This window comes from Podarcis bocagei (assembly GCF_964188305.1).
Source record: "Podarcis bocagei genome assembly, chromosome: 4".
Lineage (NCBI taxonomy): Eukaryota > Metazoa > Chordata > Lepidosauria > Squamata > Lacertidae > Podarcis > Podarcis bocagei.
The window spans coordinates 35,582,516-35,600,024 of record NC_138128.1 but is presented as its reverse complement, the minus strand read 5'-3'; the positions used below and the strand labels follow the sequence as shown (position 1 = coordinate 35,600,024).

The 17,509-nt window shown below is 47.2% G+C and overlaps 1 protein-coding gene and 1 long non-coding RNA gene across 2 annotated transcripts; one reads left to right on the top strand and one right to left on the bottom strand.

Moving 5' to 3' along the window:
- Window positions 1–4,858: 4,858 nt before the first annotated feature.
- FOXL2 (forkhead box L2) lies at window positions 4,859–6,864 on the bottom strand. Its single transcript, XM_081192692.1, has one exon. It carries the CDS (start codon window positions 6,667–6,669, stop codon window positions 5,419–5,421), a length of 1,251 nt encoding a protein of 416 aa, XP_081048818.1. The 5' UTR covers window positions 6,670–6,864; the 3' UTR covers window positions 4,859–5,418.
- Window positions 6,865–7,045: 181 nt separating this feature from the next.
- Window positions 7,046–16,844, top strand: LOC308586332. Its single transcript, XR_014007821.1, has 3 exons — window positions 7,046–7,305; window positions 10,815–10,909; window positions 12,773–16,844. It is a non-coding gene; the product is annotated as an uncharacterized lncRNA (long non-coding RNA).
- Window positions 16,845–17,509: the final 665 nt, after the last annotated feature.

Genomic DNA, 17,509 nt, shown 5'->3' with positions numbered 1-17,509 from the left:
GAAGCAGATAAGCAAGGAAACACGCTCGGCAAGGGTCGGGATTACTCTGAAGAAACTGTCCTGCGTATAACCCTAGGCATTCTTACACTGGGAGTGAAGTCCCCTCTAACTCGGGGGGACTTCCTTCCCAGGAAACAAGCAAAGGAATGTCTAGAATAGTTAAAGTAAATCGGAATGAATTCAGGAGGAAGCGCGCAGAGGATCAGGCTGGCCAGGGACAATCCGGGCGGAAGGGCAGCGGGGAGCCCGCGAGGCGGACTGAATACAACCTTGCAAGATCCGCGGTGTCGCACCCAGAGCAGCGCTAGCCGCCTGGCAGCGGATCATAGAACTGTGGACATGGAAGAGTCCCAAAGGGTCATCTATCCCAACCCGCTACAATGCGATAGATGGTGGGAGCCTCCACGTGCTCCGAAGAGGTGGATCGGGTCCAGCGCGTCAGCAGAGACTCAGGGCTCAAATTTCCTGCCTCGGAACAGATCGTACCTCCGAGTGTTGTGTGATGACATCTACCTGCATATGTCTGCACGTTGTGGAAGCTTGGGAACGGGCTTTTTCATTCCGTTCTGCAAAGGCCGCTCTCCCCCCTAACATTTTTTCTCTCCTATCAGCCAGTGAAGCCATTTTAAGTCGAGTGACATCCCCCGTAGATTCCACTGGGGCATCCTTCTCGTGAGCAGGAAAGATCCCGGCCGAATGCAAGGTGGTAGACCAGGAGGAGTCTTTGGCTCGGGGTCCTAGATCTCTCCTGCCCCTTCCTCTCAGTTTTTACAAACTTAAAAAAGGAAGGTTTTTCTTAAAGGACGGCTAAGTGCTTTGAAAAACACCATGCGGGTCCGGCCCCAAACACCCACCATCTTAATTTACTCAAAGGCATATATACTTTTAAAATTAGCCTATGCAAACGCTGTGCACATGTATATTATTGGCCGGTGCCAAGTATTGAGCAGGGTCCATCGTGTAAAGCTTATCTAAAGGTTGTGGCTTTTCTGCACACTTCCATCTTTACCACATCTCTTGTGGCCGACACACACACACACACACACACACACACACACACACACATGTGTAGGGGAAAGAATAGGGCAACCACCTTTAGCCCTCCCCGTCAGCGAGGGGAGCCTTACAGAGCCGGCTTAACTGTGACTAATCAGAAATAAGTCCTATTGAATTCAATGGGGTTAACTTTCAGGTAAACGGGGTTAAGACTGCAGCCTTAATTGACTATTCCACAGTCACGCACTCCCGAAGGACTTGGATGGATGAATCCGCCTTCCATCCGAGGGCTTCGGCTTTAACTGGGTTCAGGATCCGGCGGGGGACTTCTCTTTTTGGTAGTGACAGAGGGACTACAGATTCTCCGGGCTTCCTCCGTCAGCGGAATCGTTCCTTCCTTTCAAAAACCAGCAAGCAGCCTTCTGCGCTGTGAAATTCCCCTCCACTCCCCAATTAGTTTTCCTCGCGGTCCTGTCAGCCTATTTTCCTAATCTTACACATGCAAAACTGGACTGAGATCAAAAGTTTGCAGGTAGCCCTGACGGTGTCCTGACCGGGGGTGGGGAGAGTTCCCAAATATTACAGCCTGATAAAACTGTCATAAGGACAGCATTAAACGTCACAGAATAGTTTTAAAAAAAGAAGAAGTCTGGAGAACTCGAAACCTTGCCCACTGCTCAGTTGAAATGGATGGGGCTTGTTATCAAGTAGCTGCGTTTAGGATCCCTGGTCAAGAAAAGGCCGCTTGGCAAACGAACAAAGCCCAAGGTCTGAAAGAGGCGGACCCTCCCATAGCAGCAACAGAGCGACAATTAAAAGAATCGAACAGGGATCACTGAAAAGGAGAGTCTGCCCCCAAATAGGATAATTATGAAAGGGGCATTCACATCTCTGCGCATTTGCTTGGAAGTAAGCCCTCGTCATCCTCGCAGAATTTGCCTCCAAATAAGGCTGCAATTCTTAAGCCTAATCACCAGGAAGTCGGTCCCCACTGAACCACGCTGGAATTGACTTCAGAGTAGCCATGCTAAGGATCAGGCTGCTGTTGCAAGCGAGCTTAAGAATAGCACCGTGCTCGTGTCAAGAAGGAGGCATTCCCCCCAAATGACCTCGCTCTCCAAAATTAAAAAGAACAGCGCGAGCATCTGATATTTCTTCGCACTCGCAGACTTCTCCCGCCCGCCTCTGATCTCTATCATCTGTGCCTTCCATGATATCGGCAAGCCGCAATTCTGCATGCATCCCTGTTCTCTTGTGAACAAAAATGTGTAAGGAAACTCATACCACTACGCATTAAAAAGTCTTTAAAGCGCCACGGGCATCTTCTTCAACGCACAAAGACGCCAGAATGGAAAGAACATTAAAAGCGTGCAAGCAAACCATCACCCTAAGCAAGGAACGCCGGGTTTAAGCTACTTGATTAGAGTTTACAATAAAAGTTTGATGAGACCTGGCTCCAAATACGCTCTTTCTACTTTACCTTTACTCTACCTTTTTTTTTTACTCTCTTTCTAAAGCCAGCCTCGCCAGGTAATGTGCTTCTGCAGCCATATGTCCTGAGGAGAGCACCCTGTTGCTTTCATTGGGATATAGATCTCCCAGTGAACACCGCTAGCATTGGACTGTTGGCCAGCGCTCATAATAAGCGCAATGGTTTAGCGGTAAATTCCGCCGCAATCAATGGGACTTACCTTCTGACCAAACGTGGTCGAGAAGGCCAGGCTGTTAGGTACCGCAGCCCCTAAAACGCATTGACTTGGAAATAAATCCCAGTGATTTCAGCAGAACTTACCTGGAAGGAAGCATCACTGATACTCCAAATAAAGGTGCTTAAGATAACCAGCTGTGGCTATTATCATTATTTTTCAAAACAAGTAAGCCTTAACACAATTGAGCGTGCCCAACAGAAAGTAAATTATTTCCATTGTATTTTCAGGTGACCAAAAACCGGGGCGAGCAGAGGCGGGAGAAGCCTTTTAGAGGACTGTATTTTAAAGTCTTTCTTTCCCCGGATTATGTCGTTTTTTAACGATTGGAGTGGGTGGGGGAGCGTTGCGGGGAGAAGGAATAATCTAACCAGTGACTGAGGGCCTGACAATTCTACACACGACCATAAAAACCTTCCAAATGCTGTTAGCAGCCGTTCCACCAAAATCCACACGTTAATTACCAAAGCGTCACTTTTTAAGGTGTGTCAGAAAGAGGATAAGCCAATTAAATTATTAAATATTTGACAAAAGGAAAATCAAACTCTAGTAAAAGAGAACAAAACCACATTTTATTGGAGACTATACAATGCTACGATATACAATAAAAGTGCTAGGTTATTCTAGAAAAGTTGGTCCCGGGGTGGCAGAATACCAAATATCTATTTGTTTACACAGACACTGAGGAAATCATTAATACCTGCCCCCTCCCCCAATTAAAAACACATTTTTTTCTACATTAGCTCTCCCAGGGTTTAGGATTGCAACTCTGTTCGAAAAAGAAGATGATAAGAATCTAACGGAGATTCGTCTCGGTCAAAAAATATTTAAAAATCACTCTTAACATCCATTGAAAAATAAAAATAAAAATAAAAATATAACAATTGCATTTGGAAAAATAGTCTCCATTATTATTACTATTAACAATAATTTCGGGAAACAGTCTTGTTTTGTCCGAATAATTATAGTCTCGTATAAAATTACTCTATCTTGAGAGAACGCTTTCTATTAAAAAAAAATACATATACATATACACCTATTGTTCCCACAACTCTTCTCAAATCTCCTCTGCGTTTCAACAATCAAATCAACATGGCTACTAGATACTGTATAAAAGGCTGTTCTTGCTCAAATACAGTCTCCAAATAAGTACTACTTTGGATAGAAACATAAATCTTTGAAGAAGTGCAATATTCCCCTTAGGAAATTATAATAAAAATAATCGGTTATCACCGTGAATGATATCAGACTGGCAAAGAGTTAGTGCCTTACACTTGTTTAATTCCGCATCAGCAGAATTTCAAAATACAGGGATCACCCCCAAGGCAATTTTTCAAAGGAGTTTTTCCTCAGCTTTAATTTGAACGTTTGGACCCCGATCCTAAATTCATTCCCTAGGAATTGAACCGGTTTTCCTCGCTCATCCCCAAATATATTTTGGAGCTAAATCTTGTTGAAACTGTTTTGGGCCGAACTACCCGACCAAGTGTATCCGAGGTGTGAATTAAACTGACAAGGAACAACTGCTGAGTCTTTGGCACCTCTAAAAATACACTTGGAATTAAATTAAATTCCAAGTATGCAGTGTGCGTGATTTGGGTTTTTCTTCATCCTTTCAAATTAATTTTCATCCGCAGTGCTATGCTTAAAATAGCCACCTCACCTGGAAAAATAGTCTAGTAAAATTATTCCATTTATGGTTGGCAGATGCCATCAAATGCAATCCTATCTCATTATCATTAATCAGATGGCTGTGGATTGCAAAGTTATTCGTGCTTAAACCCTGCCGCTGTTAAAGGGATGTAAACGCTGGAGCATATTGTTAAATTAATTTATTTCAATGGGGTTTTCTCTGCCTTCTCCATTTGCTGGACGGCTGAAGCCCCATCTTAACTTTAATAGGATGTACTTCGCAATAAACCTAGCTGACTTTTTCTGGCTAGCGCCAGGAATTCTGCAAAAAACAAAAAACAAAAACGGAATTATTTTTCAGTGCTTTTGTTCAACCCGGCGGCAGAGCAGCTTATTGCTTCGGCACGTTCCCTCCCTAACTCGACAGACCTCTTCTAGTTTAAAATTCTGTCCCTAACCCACTAAGCGCTTTCCCCGCTTATATTTCTCCCCCCCCCCGAAAAATAAAAATAAAAATTCCCCACCTTCACTCTCTTTAAACTCCCCGCGAAAACAATGAGACCAATACCTCGACCATAAAGAGATTTACGTACCAGTGAGCAACACTTCTAACCAACAACACTTCTAACCAAACAGTGCTTATGATGGGGATATTAATTTCAAGGAAATGCAAAAAGGAAAACAAAAGGCAAATACTGTTCGGCCACCTTTATGTACGCGCGCTAACCCTAAAACCCAGTGAAAAAAGAAACGCAGAACCAAAGGACCCACGGAGCTCCTGCAGCAATGAGGATGTGCGTGGAAGTCCTCTGAACTTACGCTGCCTTCACGGAGAGGATCTGTATGATTTCAGGCACACAGGACTTGGGCGAAGGGGGGTTGGCGCGCGCGCGGTTCTCGTTTTGGCACTCAAAGTCACTGTCCCATTTCAGCAGCGGGTGGGGGGGGAAAGGGGGAATTACAAGAGGGAGAGGGAGAGAAATCCAACACGATGCTGATGATGATGATGAAGGGGATGGCGAGGACGAGGGCGCTTCTTCTTCTCCTGCCTGCCGTCTCTCTCCCGGACGGGCCCTCCGCTCGCTCAGATGTCTATCCGGGAGTGCAAGGCGCTGTGCTTGCTCTCGTGGTCCCAGTAGGAGCAGTGCATCATGGCCAGCTCCGGCGGCTGGCGCCCGGCGCACGCGAACTGCAAGCCCGCCGGCCCGTTGGGCGAGCCCTGCGGGGAGCCGCTCCCTGCCGTGGCGGCCGCCGCAGCCGCCGCAGCCGCCGCCGCCACGGCCGCCGCTCCGAGCTGCTGGGCCGCCGCGGCCGCGTGGTGGTGGTGCTGGTGGTGGTGGTGCGGGTGGTGGTGGTGCGCGTGGTGCGCGTGGTGCGGGTGGTGGTGGTGGTGGTGGCCCCCCATGCCGTTGTACGAGTTCACCATGGCCGGCAGGCGGGAGTAAGGCCCGTACGCCGAGGCGGCGGCGCCTCCAGGCCCGGCCGCCAGGCCTACTCCCTTGACGCCGCCGCCGCCGACGGGGCTGAGGGGACCGCCGCCTCCCGCCCCCGAGCCGCCGCCTCCGCTCCCGGCGCCTGAGCCGCCCGCTCCCTCCGACATGGTGCAGGCGGCGTAGGCTCCCGCCTGAGGCGCCTGAGGCGGCGGCGGAGGCGCGGGCTGCGCCAGGGACCAAGAGGCGGCCGCCGCGTTGAGGAAAGGCGCCTGCAGGTACTTGGCGGGCGGCGCCGTGAGGTAACCGTAGCCGGCCGCCTCGGCCGCGGCGCCGAAGAGGCTCTTGCCCGGCTGGAAGTGGCCGGCGGGCGGGCGGAACGGCCTCTTCATGCGGCGGCGGCGGCGGTAGTTGCCCTTCTCGAACATGTCCTCGCAGGCCGGGTCGAGCGTCCAGTAGTTGCCTTTGCGCTCCCCGCCGCCCTCTCGCGGCACCTTGATGAAGCACTCGTTGAGGCTCAGGTTGTGGCGGATGCTGTTCTGCCAGCCCTTCTTGTTCTTCTCGTAGAAGGGGAACTTGCCGATGATGTACTGGTAGATGCCCGACAGCGTCAGGCGCTTCTCGGCGCTCTCGCGGATGGCCATGGCGATCAGCGCCACGTACGAGTAAGGGGGCTTCTGAGACGGGTCGCCCTTCTCCGGAGGCGCCGACGCAGCCGAAGCGGACGCCGATCCTGCCGGGGAAGCCTTGGCAGGGGCAGCCGGGCTCAGCTCGCTCTTGGCAGCCGCCGACTCGCCGCCCAGGCAGGGCTCCTTGATGGCCTGGTGCTGCTGCTGCTGCTGCTGCTGCAGGAGAGACACGGCGTCCTCGGGCCCCGCGGGGTCTGGGTAGCCGGTGGCCATCATGGCACCACCTGCGGCTGCTGCGATGGCTGCGCCCCTCGGAGGCGCCTTCTGCTTCTTCAGGGGGTCTCTTGCGGATCCCGAAGGAGGCTCCCCTCGATCTCTCAGGGCGATCTGCTGGGAGCGCCTGTCCCGCCTGCCTGCTTTAAGTCCTGCCTGAGTCTGGTGGGCTTTTTGGTTCTCTCCGTCCCCCACCCACTTCTCTCCTCCTCCTCCTCCTCTACGCTTCTGTCTCCCTTGCAAGAGGCAGCCTCTGATCAGCGGGCTCAGATATCCACTCAACTTCTGGACGAGCTCTCCTCTGATTTGTATGGGCTCCGGCGAGTTCCGCTTTCGTCAGGATCCCTTTTCTCCCATCGCACCCCCCCCCCCGTCTCTCTCTCTCTCTCACTGTGCCACCCCCTCCCCCGCCCGTCCCACAAGCCTGGGAGCCAGCTGGGCACGGGCGAGTTCATGGCGAAGTCAAACCGCGCAAGTCCACCCCAGCGAGGAATCCGGAGGCTGGAGCCCCCTGGGGGTCCCAGAGCAGAGGGAAGGGCGGGGGTGGGAAGAGGCGAGGGCAAGAATCCACGGCAGGAGAAAAAGAAAGAAGCTGTGTCTCTGGCGACTCCTGCACGAGGCAGCTTAGGAGCAAAACAAGTGAGGAGAAGGGGGGGGGTTGGTGTGGGGGAAAACATTTCTCTTCTTTCCACGCTGCAAATAGATTGCAAATTTGCAAGGGCGATCTGTCGACTGGGGAGGTAGGGGCTCCTCAGTGAGCCGGGATGGACGGCTGGCTGGCTGGCTGGCTGGGAGCCGCTGAGGGAAGCCACCGTCTCAGGGATGTCCCGTGAGGTTGCTCTGGAAAACGTAGGCTGGGAACGCGAGGCAGTTTGAAGGATCACGGCTTGGAAAGGTGACAACGTCTTGCTCCAACGCCTGTTTTCCAAAGAAGTGTTGCTGTTATTGTCACCTTGTTTGAGAGTACAAAGTTGCACGCCCTGCTCATATATTTTAAGGAAGCTAATACACAGAAGGGGTGTCACAATCCTCTCCATCTCTTTCTGCCTATCTATCTTGTCCATCTAGAGACAGAACGAGCCGCGTGATTTCTACTTAGATTCGAGTTCGGGCGCCCTTCCACTTGACACATCAAAATATAAATATCCCACGCATATTGGGGCTCTGTCCTTGCAACCTTTTAGTTCACCTTAGGCGTGCACAAAAGCAAAGAAGCCCTCTAACAGCTCGCTTCGCTGCCGGCTCCGGACAAGATGTTTTTCAAAAACATGTCATTCAGGTATCACTTGTTTGTTTCTAGATTTCAGAGACATCCTCCAGGTCTGAGGGGGGGGGGGGAGAGGCAGCGAGACAAATAAATAAATCAGCGAATGAATGAGGAGGGTTGGGAGCTGGGGGAAAGGAAGAGCTCGAGGAGGCTGCTGTTTCCCCGGGTTAATTGGTGCCTAGGAAAGGGCCTCCTCCTCGAGCTTTCCTTCAGATGCTCCAGTGCCTTCGGGCAAATCCCACGCACAGGCCGGCCTTGAAGCCTCGATCTCTGCGAGGCCTTGGACCGAAGCCTAGCAACCGAGTTAGCTACCGGGCCTTCGATTTTCTGATGTTTCTCCAATAGAGATGGTTCACTTCCACGTTCCCGTGACCTGTAAACAACTGCTCATCTTGTTCTCAACAGCCACGGGCCTGTGAGGATCCTTTTACTGTCCTTCTTTGCCATTCATTTCGTATGGCCACTTGGGACCATCAGGTCTTGCATTTCCGCTTCGAATGTACATCATTTCATTCATTCTGGGCATGACAGTCCTGGCCGCCCTCACTTCCAGAAGAGAAAGGGGCTCTGTCAACGCAGTTCTTGCGCACTCTGTAATTTTCTCTCCTGGAAAGGGCTCTTGTGACTCTGTTCAGCCATTCAGCTGCGGGGCTTTGTAGAGATTTTAACCTTGGGTGGGTAGGCCCTTGAATCAGGGTAACTTGGCCGCCATGGTTTATGTAGCCTGTTCGGAAATTATGCACGCTTGATTCTGGGGAGTGGAGCATAGAGCTAAATACAATGGGAAATATCACCACGCTGGTTCTGCCCCCGTATATAATATTTGTAAAAGAAGAAGAAAAACCCATTGGTGTCAATGGATCTCAACAGGCACCTAAAGGATCTCTTTCTGTGGGTGCTTTTGTGTGTGTGTGTGTGTGTGTGTGTGTGTGTAATTTATGATTATTGCGTTCACACAACTGGTTTTCTTTGTAACTGTACCTGATGCTTTTTTAAAAAAAATTGGAATGTTTGACAATTAGTTTCTAATAAATGCACATGGCATTAGTTCCGTTCCCTTTGTCGGAATCAATAAAATCAGGTTTATTTGATATCTTCCTGATTTAAAATGTTAAAGACTGAGGTGACCAAATTGTGGCAGGTCACTAACAGTCCCAAACGCATTTACCTCCAAATTTCATCATTTTCACTAAAACTTTCTTTCCAAGTTAAGGGTGACTGTTTCTCGCAGCTTAAAAGGTCACATGTTAAAATATATGCTGTTTCCTATTGGACGCGTAAAAAAATCAAACAAGTTTTACGACTTGTTCAGCCATCGAAAAAGAAAAAAAGAAGCTTACTTAGAAGGAAGCCCAAATGTATTTAATGGGATTTACTTCCAATTAAGTAGGCTTAGGACTGAAACATTGAAACAGGAGTCTCCTAAGAGCATGTTGTTTGTACAATGTATCTCCCAACAGCAACCGCAGAAAGTGCTGCTCTCTTTTCCGTTAAGACCTGTATCTTTGTATACGCACTTACATACGCTGATAACACTATTACAGCCTAGAAGCAAAATAAAGCCAAAAGTTTTATTGAACAGAATGAGACTGTCGGTAAAGATCAGGAAGCCCCTGAGTCAATGCTTCAACTAAGACGAGGTACATAAAAGGACAGAAGTAATTTTTTTAAAAGCGCATTATTTTTGGTTTGCAACCGAGGTGCTAAGGATCTGTCTTCGTGTGCTTCTAATGGAGTGCATATTTCTATTGGAGTCATCTCTGGTGGAATCCCTTCTGTTGCTTTTCTGGAGCTTGGGTGTTTAAAGTGAGCTCTCGGATTTAGATCAGCCCCTTCCTGAAATCTTAAGCCCAGAGAAGCTGGCGGGGAAACCTCTTTCCCACGTAGGACGCCAAGCACGCACCCAAAGGCTCTGTGGATCCAAATAAGCTGCGAGGCTCTGCCGTCCTGTGCGCATTTACTGGGAAGTAAGCACCGCCGACTCAAGCGGGTCTGATTCCCGAGGGCCAGCTGGGCTGCCCTGGAGCAAACCGGCCCGAGGGTTTTGCAGCAGCCTGGCTTCCCTTTTGCTAAGCAAGCGGGCAGTCCCTGCCTCTGGATCCGACGGGGCCAGCTCCTGGCCCCCCGACGGAAACCGAGCGCTCGGCCGCCTGCTGGGATTCAGAGCCGCGGCTGCTCTTTCTTTCGGAGGCCGGTGGCGTGAGCTAGTGAGGGCCAGTTCCTTCCCCCTGACCACCCAGGCTGGCCGTGGCTGCTTCCCCCACCCCGCCCCGCTCGCAGGCATTTCCTTCCGCAGGTGTAGCGGCAGCATTGTGCTGTGTGTCATCACCTCCGCTAGACTGCAGAGCCCTCCCTTCCCAAGCCTGGAAAGGCGGCGGCGGCGGCGGCCACAGAGGCAAGCGCGCTCGGCCAAAGGGTGGCTTTCTGGGGAGTCTCTCTTTCTCTCTCCTCGCACGCTTCAGTGGGATCTGACAGGAAATCAGAAACTCAGGAGGAGGAGGGCTGAAATGGCGAAGAAGGTGAGGGGACAGCCGTGGGTGTCTCTGCCGAGCGCGCAGGGCTGACACGGAATGACTGGCGGGTGTCACTGTTTCGCTCAAGGGAAATCTTTCCTTGCTCCCTCTCCTCTTCCTGCACACTGGCAGCCAGCCCCTGCTTGGCAAGCCTTCCTGAGAATATTGATATTATTATTATTTTAAAAAATAATGGTAGGATCCATCCAGCTTAGCTTTTCCAGAAGCAACCTAGTTGTTTATGGAAGGAAGTGACAGCGCATGTCTACTCAGGAGCAAGCCCCGCTGAAGCCAACTAGACTTACTCCCAGGTCAGGGCGCAGCAAGGTCTGCAGCTGAACTCGAGACTGACAAGACTTTCTCCGCAGGTTTCTTGGGGAACTAAGCGCCGCTTCCAGTACAATCTACTGAGCATGCCTACTGAAGAGTAAGCCACACTGAGGTCAATAGGACTTACTCCCAGGTAAGTTTATCTAGGTTGGTACCTAATTTGTTCTGGCTCCATCCAGCCTGTAAATATTAAGCGTCCAGGGATCGAGATGTTATTTCCCTGGCATTGACTTCGAGGTCACTCTTATCAGGGCTAAGGGATAACTGTATACATCAGCAGGTTTAGCATCTTCCGCAGATAAAGAAATAAATTTCTCGAAGGGGTGATTTGTGAAACCTCTCTCTTTGAACGGGAGGGTTTCACCTCCCACCTCGCAAAAAAGGAAAAGGGGTACAATCAGTTTTTTTTCTTATAGATGCCCTTAGATTCTTAGGGATGCCACTGTTTCATCCCTTTTTCTCCCCAAACTCAGGGCTAAAACGTCATGCAATTAGAAAGGACGTGCAATGCACAGAGGCGAAGGTATATCTGCGTTCAGCCAAAGTGGATTCTGGTTCACAAGGTCCAGTTCTAAAATCCATAAGCAATCGGGAGTGGAGCTGAATTCCTGCAGAAAAGGCTGCGCACGCTGCAACTCACATGGCAGTTTAACAGCGAGTAAGTTCCAATGAGAGCAAGTTCCATTGAAGAGGGTCCAACCGAGCAAGCACGGTCAGGATCGCATTGCCAGGCACAAGTTTGTATCTGGATCTGAACCTGGAACTACTGAAGCCCACACGGAGGGTTTAGTCTTGGCATCTCCATCAGATTACGACCTGCTTTCTATCCAAATTAAACCAACGCACCGGGATCCGAGATATAACTGGATCTAGATCCAGTCGGTTGAAATTCAACATAATCAGGGCTAAGTAGAGCGACAGGTTTAGCGGGGTTTGAAATGTAAACTTGGAGATAAATCATAATCACATGGATATCAAAAGGACACGCATAACAAGACTTCAGCACCTGAAATACTCCGGCTGCCGATACTACGGTTTATTGGCAATCGGGATAATCTCAAGAAGGGATAAGTCTAGGGCACAGATTATAGGTTTTCCAGGGGATCATATATTTCTTTTGTCTAAACGACAGGATTCCTATTCCCCGAAAAATAGGTTCTGTCGCAATAAACTGGGCTTTACTTCTAAGTAAACCGTTTAGGATTCGGGTTAAACTTGGAAGTAAGGCCCTTATGGCGTTTTCTTCAAAGTCACAGTTTAGGATCGAGGTCGCCGTGGCGCAGCCTCCATCCCCGCTGAAAGGAATAGCCAGTCTTCCACGGGTGAATCCTTTTCTGCGCTTAAGAAGGAAGGGCAGATGAACGAAAATCATGCTGAGTTGCTCTGTTAGCTGTAGAAAGCTGGAAAACCATATTGCCTAGATGCTCCCGGGCAATTCAGGAAGTAGCCAAAGGGGAAAAATCACATTCATTTCATTTTAATGACCCCGGCTCAGGAAATATTAATTGCTTTCAATCACACAGATTGACTCAGGGTGATGAGTAAAATGGTTGGCTTAGATCAGGGTATTCACAGAAACAATATTTTGAAAGGGAAGAAAACCACGGAATACAAAGCATAATAATGATAATGGTGATTATGATGTTTTCATTGTGTGTGTGTTTTAACCCAAATATCACAACAGTTCTTTTCTTTTCTTTTTTTTAAATGGTGCTCATTTATTGCCTTGCTTCTGTTGACTAGAAATTCAACAATTTCTAGGCCCCACTGAATGCAGTGGGTTTTACCTCCGAGTAAATACGCGATGGTTCCCTCTGTTTAAGTAGCACTGGTCTCAGAAAGAGAGAGAGTTAAGCGCACAGTTAATTCTTCAATTGACAGCAATGGAAAATACGACTAACTTCGGCTGGATCTTATGTCAGGGTTGCAAGGTGGTGCGCGCGTTTTAAATAAGAAACTGTACTGGGGATATAATTTTTTGTTCTTGTTCTTGCAGACAAGACTCAAGAAATGCAAGGCAAAGTGAAGCGGCTACAATACCAAAAGCGTGAAGGATCCTGAAAACCTATTAAGATCAATTCCTTATTGAACGGAGGCTATTGCCCTTAAAAAAAAACCGTTTCCAGGGGTGGCTTAGAGGATAACCAGCGAATTTGGACCATTCAGATTAAATTTCTCACACATTGACGGCTAAGGCACAATGGAAGTTCTTTACCATATCTCATTTCTTTCATCTCATGTTTTTGTTAAAAGATGGCATGGCGGGTTAAATGACAGAAAACACGGACATAGTAGAAATTACCGAAAAGAACAAGCCCGCTTTGAACATCCTCAAAATTCTTCGACAGGTAAAGAAATGAAATCTTCTGATGGTAATGAATTCACCTTGTGGGGAAATCAATGATTTATATAAACTCATTTTAAACAATTCTTTTAATTTATGAAGGCTAAGACACTGAGAGTATAACAAACAGATCGTCGACACCACTGTAACGTAATCTATATCTGAATTCAGAGGGTACAACGACAGCAACTAGCTTCGCCATTGGATCAAATAATATTTCAACCTGAGCCAAGAAGTCCCATCTTTTCTGCACTTGAACGTTTGAGTTTGTGGTTAAAGTTAGCCAGTCTTTCCCGGGCTTACCAACTCTTGCCTGGTATGGCGAAATATACCAGAACAAAATTCAGCAGGGAACTATTCCTTTACATTTAAATTCTTTGCTTTATTTGTTCTTTAAAAAATATCTTTCTTTTTTTCTTTTCTTTTAAAAATACATGCCAATCAGAGCCGACGGGTGTCTTTGTTTCATATCATCATTATCACCTGAACAGTTTCGATTCTAGGCTGAAAGAAACGTATATATCTTTTTTCAAACCTTTTAATGCTGGTGGATCTTGCAGCTATGCCGCCCTCCCGCCCTAAACGGACGATCAGCTAGGGAAGCCGGTTCCTCTCTCTCTATTCCACGTAAAGGTTATTCTGACTCCAACGGAATAAATATGAAGGGAAGTACAGAGGTCGCTTCCCCGAAACCTACAGAGCTCTCTTCACAATGGCCCGCTTCCCCAAAGCCTCTTTTGTTTAATTTTCGGAAGCTCCTACCGAAGCCATTTGTCTCGTCCTCAAGCGGCCCGACTCGAAGAAAAACAGAATACTTCAATTTCAACTTTTGCCAGGCACACACAAGCGTGTAAACATACTTCTTTTTTTTCTTTTGGAGAGAGACTGTGAAAGGGCGGCTACAAATTACACAACACAAGATCCTCTTGGAAAATTTCAAAAGAGGTGGGTGGGAAGAAGAAGAAGAAGCTGACTCTGGGGTAACTGGATCTCTTCCCCTTCCCCCACCCCCGCTCCACCCTTCACCAAGGGAAACGTGTTTGCGGATCCCTCGATCACCTACTTCTCGCTTGCCGCTTTCCGGCCTGGTTTCATGCAACTTGTCAATTTCACACCAATTCCGAGGGAGGAGAGGAACCCTGCACTTCTGAAGCCCTCGTTCCCTACCTCAATCTGTTAAGAATGAACCGAGCCTTGCACAGATTGACCCCCAGCAAGATGAAACGGCGGAGAATGTGATCTCCTTCGTTCCCAAGAAGAAAAGCCGTGGGGTTGCTGTTTGGAGGTACCTACCTCCTCCCCTCCCCTATTTCCTATTTTCAGCAGGCTTGCGGCATCAACAGTTTCGAGAATTGATTTATCTTGAAACAGTCTTTACAGAAGTCGGTCTCTCCCACCCGCCCCTTATAAACTCGCCATGCTTTATTTAAAGATCCTGGATTATTTGTTCCAATAACAATTGGGGAAAGAAAACAGGCATACACATAAACATGGCATTTTAGGCACTGTTCTTTCCTCTAAAAGTAACGAGACCAAAGGAAATAAAGTGTGGGAAATGGAAGGGAAAGCTTTTCTTGAAGGAGGGATTTTGCATCAGGTTCAGATTGGTTTTTCACAAGATGAATAATAATAATAATAATAATAATAATAATAATAATAATAAGAAGAAGAAGAAGAAGAAGAAGAAGAAGAAGAAGAAGAAGAAGAAGTTTATTATTTATACCCACACTTTTAGGGTTCTCCTAAAGAGACTAAGCTTGATTATAACCCACATATATGCACACACATTTATGTATGCATTACATGCAAAAGAATACATTGTACATGTTTGCCCGTGGGGGGGGGGCAGGCAGTATATGCATATAGAAGTATAGCCGGAGCATTGCAAAGACAGATCCATAAATAGGAACACCAAAAAGGAATATGCGGCCACACTGAAAATGGTATTTTGAGTGTTCAAATTGAGTTACTGACATGCAAATTATGCTCAGGCCTCAGATGAGTAATTTAATTGAGGATTTTCAATGTGTGCATTTATTTAATCAACCAGGCATCTAATCAGCCAAAATCAACAATCACTTGAGACGCTTGCATGTTATGTGCATCTAGGTGTCATTATTACCTACCTAAACAGGCCTCCCAAACATATAATGATACAACCTTATTTATGCAAATTGCCTGATGGAATGGCTTTCTTTTTGTTCTTTCGTTAGCAAACAAAAATGATAGAAATGGAAAAGCTGTTTATTTGAAAATCCTTTTCAGAATATAGTATTTGTTTGATTAACTGCAGTTCTGTAGTACACCTATGATACTGTGTGAGTTTCTTCATATGTGTCTACACACATACCATAAAATCACACAGTAGAAAGAAATACAGTCACCCAGTCCTGACTACAGAACAGGACTATGCAATCCTATGCAGTCTATGCAATCCAAACTTACAACATGCCATGAACAAAGAACAGGGGCATCTCAGAAAGATGCTCCCAGACCATGCACCCCAAATTACTGAGAGCTGCTTCCCATACCAAACAAGAACAAAACAGTGCAATCCTATGTATGTCTACTCAGAAGGAAACTCACTGAGTTCAATGGGACTTATTGCCTGGTAAATGGATATATGATTGCTGCCTATGGATTTCAGGATATCCTGTAGTAATCTATAACTCTCTTGAACTCCTTGAATCATTTTTGAACTCACCCAAACAAACATTACTCTTTAGTTGTGTCATTCATAAATTGTTGCATTAGATGAGGGGAACTAGTCAGCTGAGCATTAAAAAACCCCCAAGCAAACTTTAATATACTTGGGTGGGGGTTTTTTGGTTGCAAAATCAGGGATTGATAACCTGTGGCTCCAAATCTTGTTGGACTACAGCTCCCATCATCCCTAACCATTGGGTAGGCTGGCTGCGGCTGATGAGAGTTGGAGCCCAACATTTGGATAGCCACAGTTAGTCAGGCCTGGTCAAAATCTTCAACCCCCCAGAATCCAAATCAAACTTTGTTCTACATCACTGTTGAACCCATATATCTGCATTCAGGTTGATTAGCTCTTGGGGGAGCAAGTCCTGTTAATTCATAGGCAGCAGCATAAATCAATGGGATTTCCCCCCACATACTGCATTAGTGTAGTCACACTGTACATTTAAAGAACACATAAAGCACATGGCTTTGGGGACTGCAGCATCTTCAGCAGATTACAATTTCCCAGGATTCTTTGGGAGAAGCCATGTGCTTTGCATGTAGGGTGTGATGGTTGTATGGGGTAGAAATGCACATGCCAACACTAATCAGATTCAGTTGGGGGCCAGATTATTGTCACTGGTTCAGGGCAAAAATGCTTAGGGACGGGATGCCTTTGCTATCAACTTCATAATGGAATTAAACAGGCTCCAGGAGTCTAAGCGCTTGGCTTAATTGCACTGCAGATCACACTGTTGGAATGCTGGGGTATTTAAAAACACCTAATGCATGTCTTCCAGCGAGTATAAGCTGTATGCTTCCCCATGCACACCCAGATGAAATAAGAACTGTTCCGTTCTCTGAGTTTTGCATTGGAGAATATCCTAGTATATCTGATCTATTGAAGTCCATGAGTATTTTGCTATTGAAGTCAAAGAGCTGTGCGTTGTGCACTAAGGCTCATGCTTTTAACAAATTCCCCACAGTCTTTTTGCAAAGGTTGTTGTTTCCCACTGTTAATCCCCGATAAAGTTTTCCTGCTCTATAAATATAATTTGTGAAAGTGACATGAAAGTCATTGAGTCTCATTTCTTGTCTATGAAACCTTCTTTAAGACTCAAGACTATCCTGTTTTTGTTCTAACAAACTAACATGTCTATCTACCCCTGTGGAAATCCTCTAACATTTCTCAAGAATGAATAACCCTGAAATCCTATATACATTCAGAAGTAACCCGAGTGAGTTTAATGGGACTTATTTACAGAAAAGTATGGCTGGACTGGCAGTCTAACAGAGAAGGGCATGTATTATCTACATTCATCCGGATGTTAGTATGGCATAAGCAGGTGAATGGCCGAGGAATCCCATAGCAGAGAGCAAGAGATGTGCTTTATTAAACAAACACAGATTATTCCAGAAAACAAGAACTTGTTACATGCTACAGGAAAGGTAGCAGCACAGTCTCTACACTATAATTTTCTGCAGAATAGTTATTCCTTTTTGCCAGGAAACTGTGCAGAGATTAGGGAGCTGTAGAACAGAACCCTGAGAATGTCACTAAACTAAATTTGTTGGATGCCCCAGAAACAAAACCACAACCCAGGAGGGAGGGGATCCATCTTAAACCTTGGGTTGTATCCAACTAAGTTTCACCTAGAGTAGATCCACTGAAATTAATGAAGTTAAGTTAGTCATGCCCAT

What these genes read in the sequence shown, in the direction of transcription:
- FOXL2 (XM_081192692.1), bottom strand. Translation starts at nt 6,669, where the DNA reads ATGATGGCCACCGGCTACCCAGACCCCGCGGGGCCCGAGGACGCCGTG.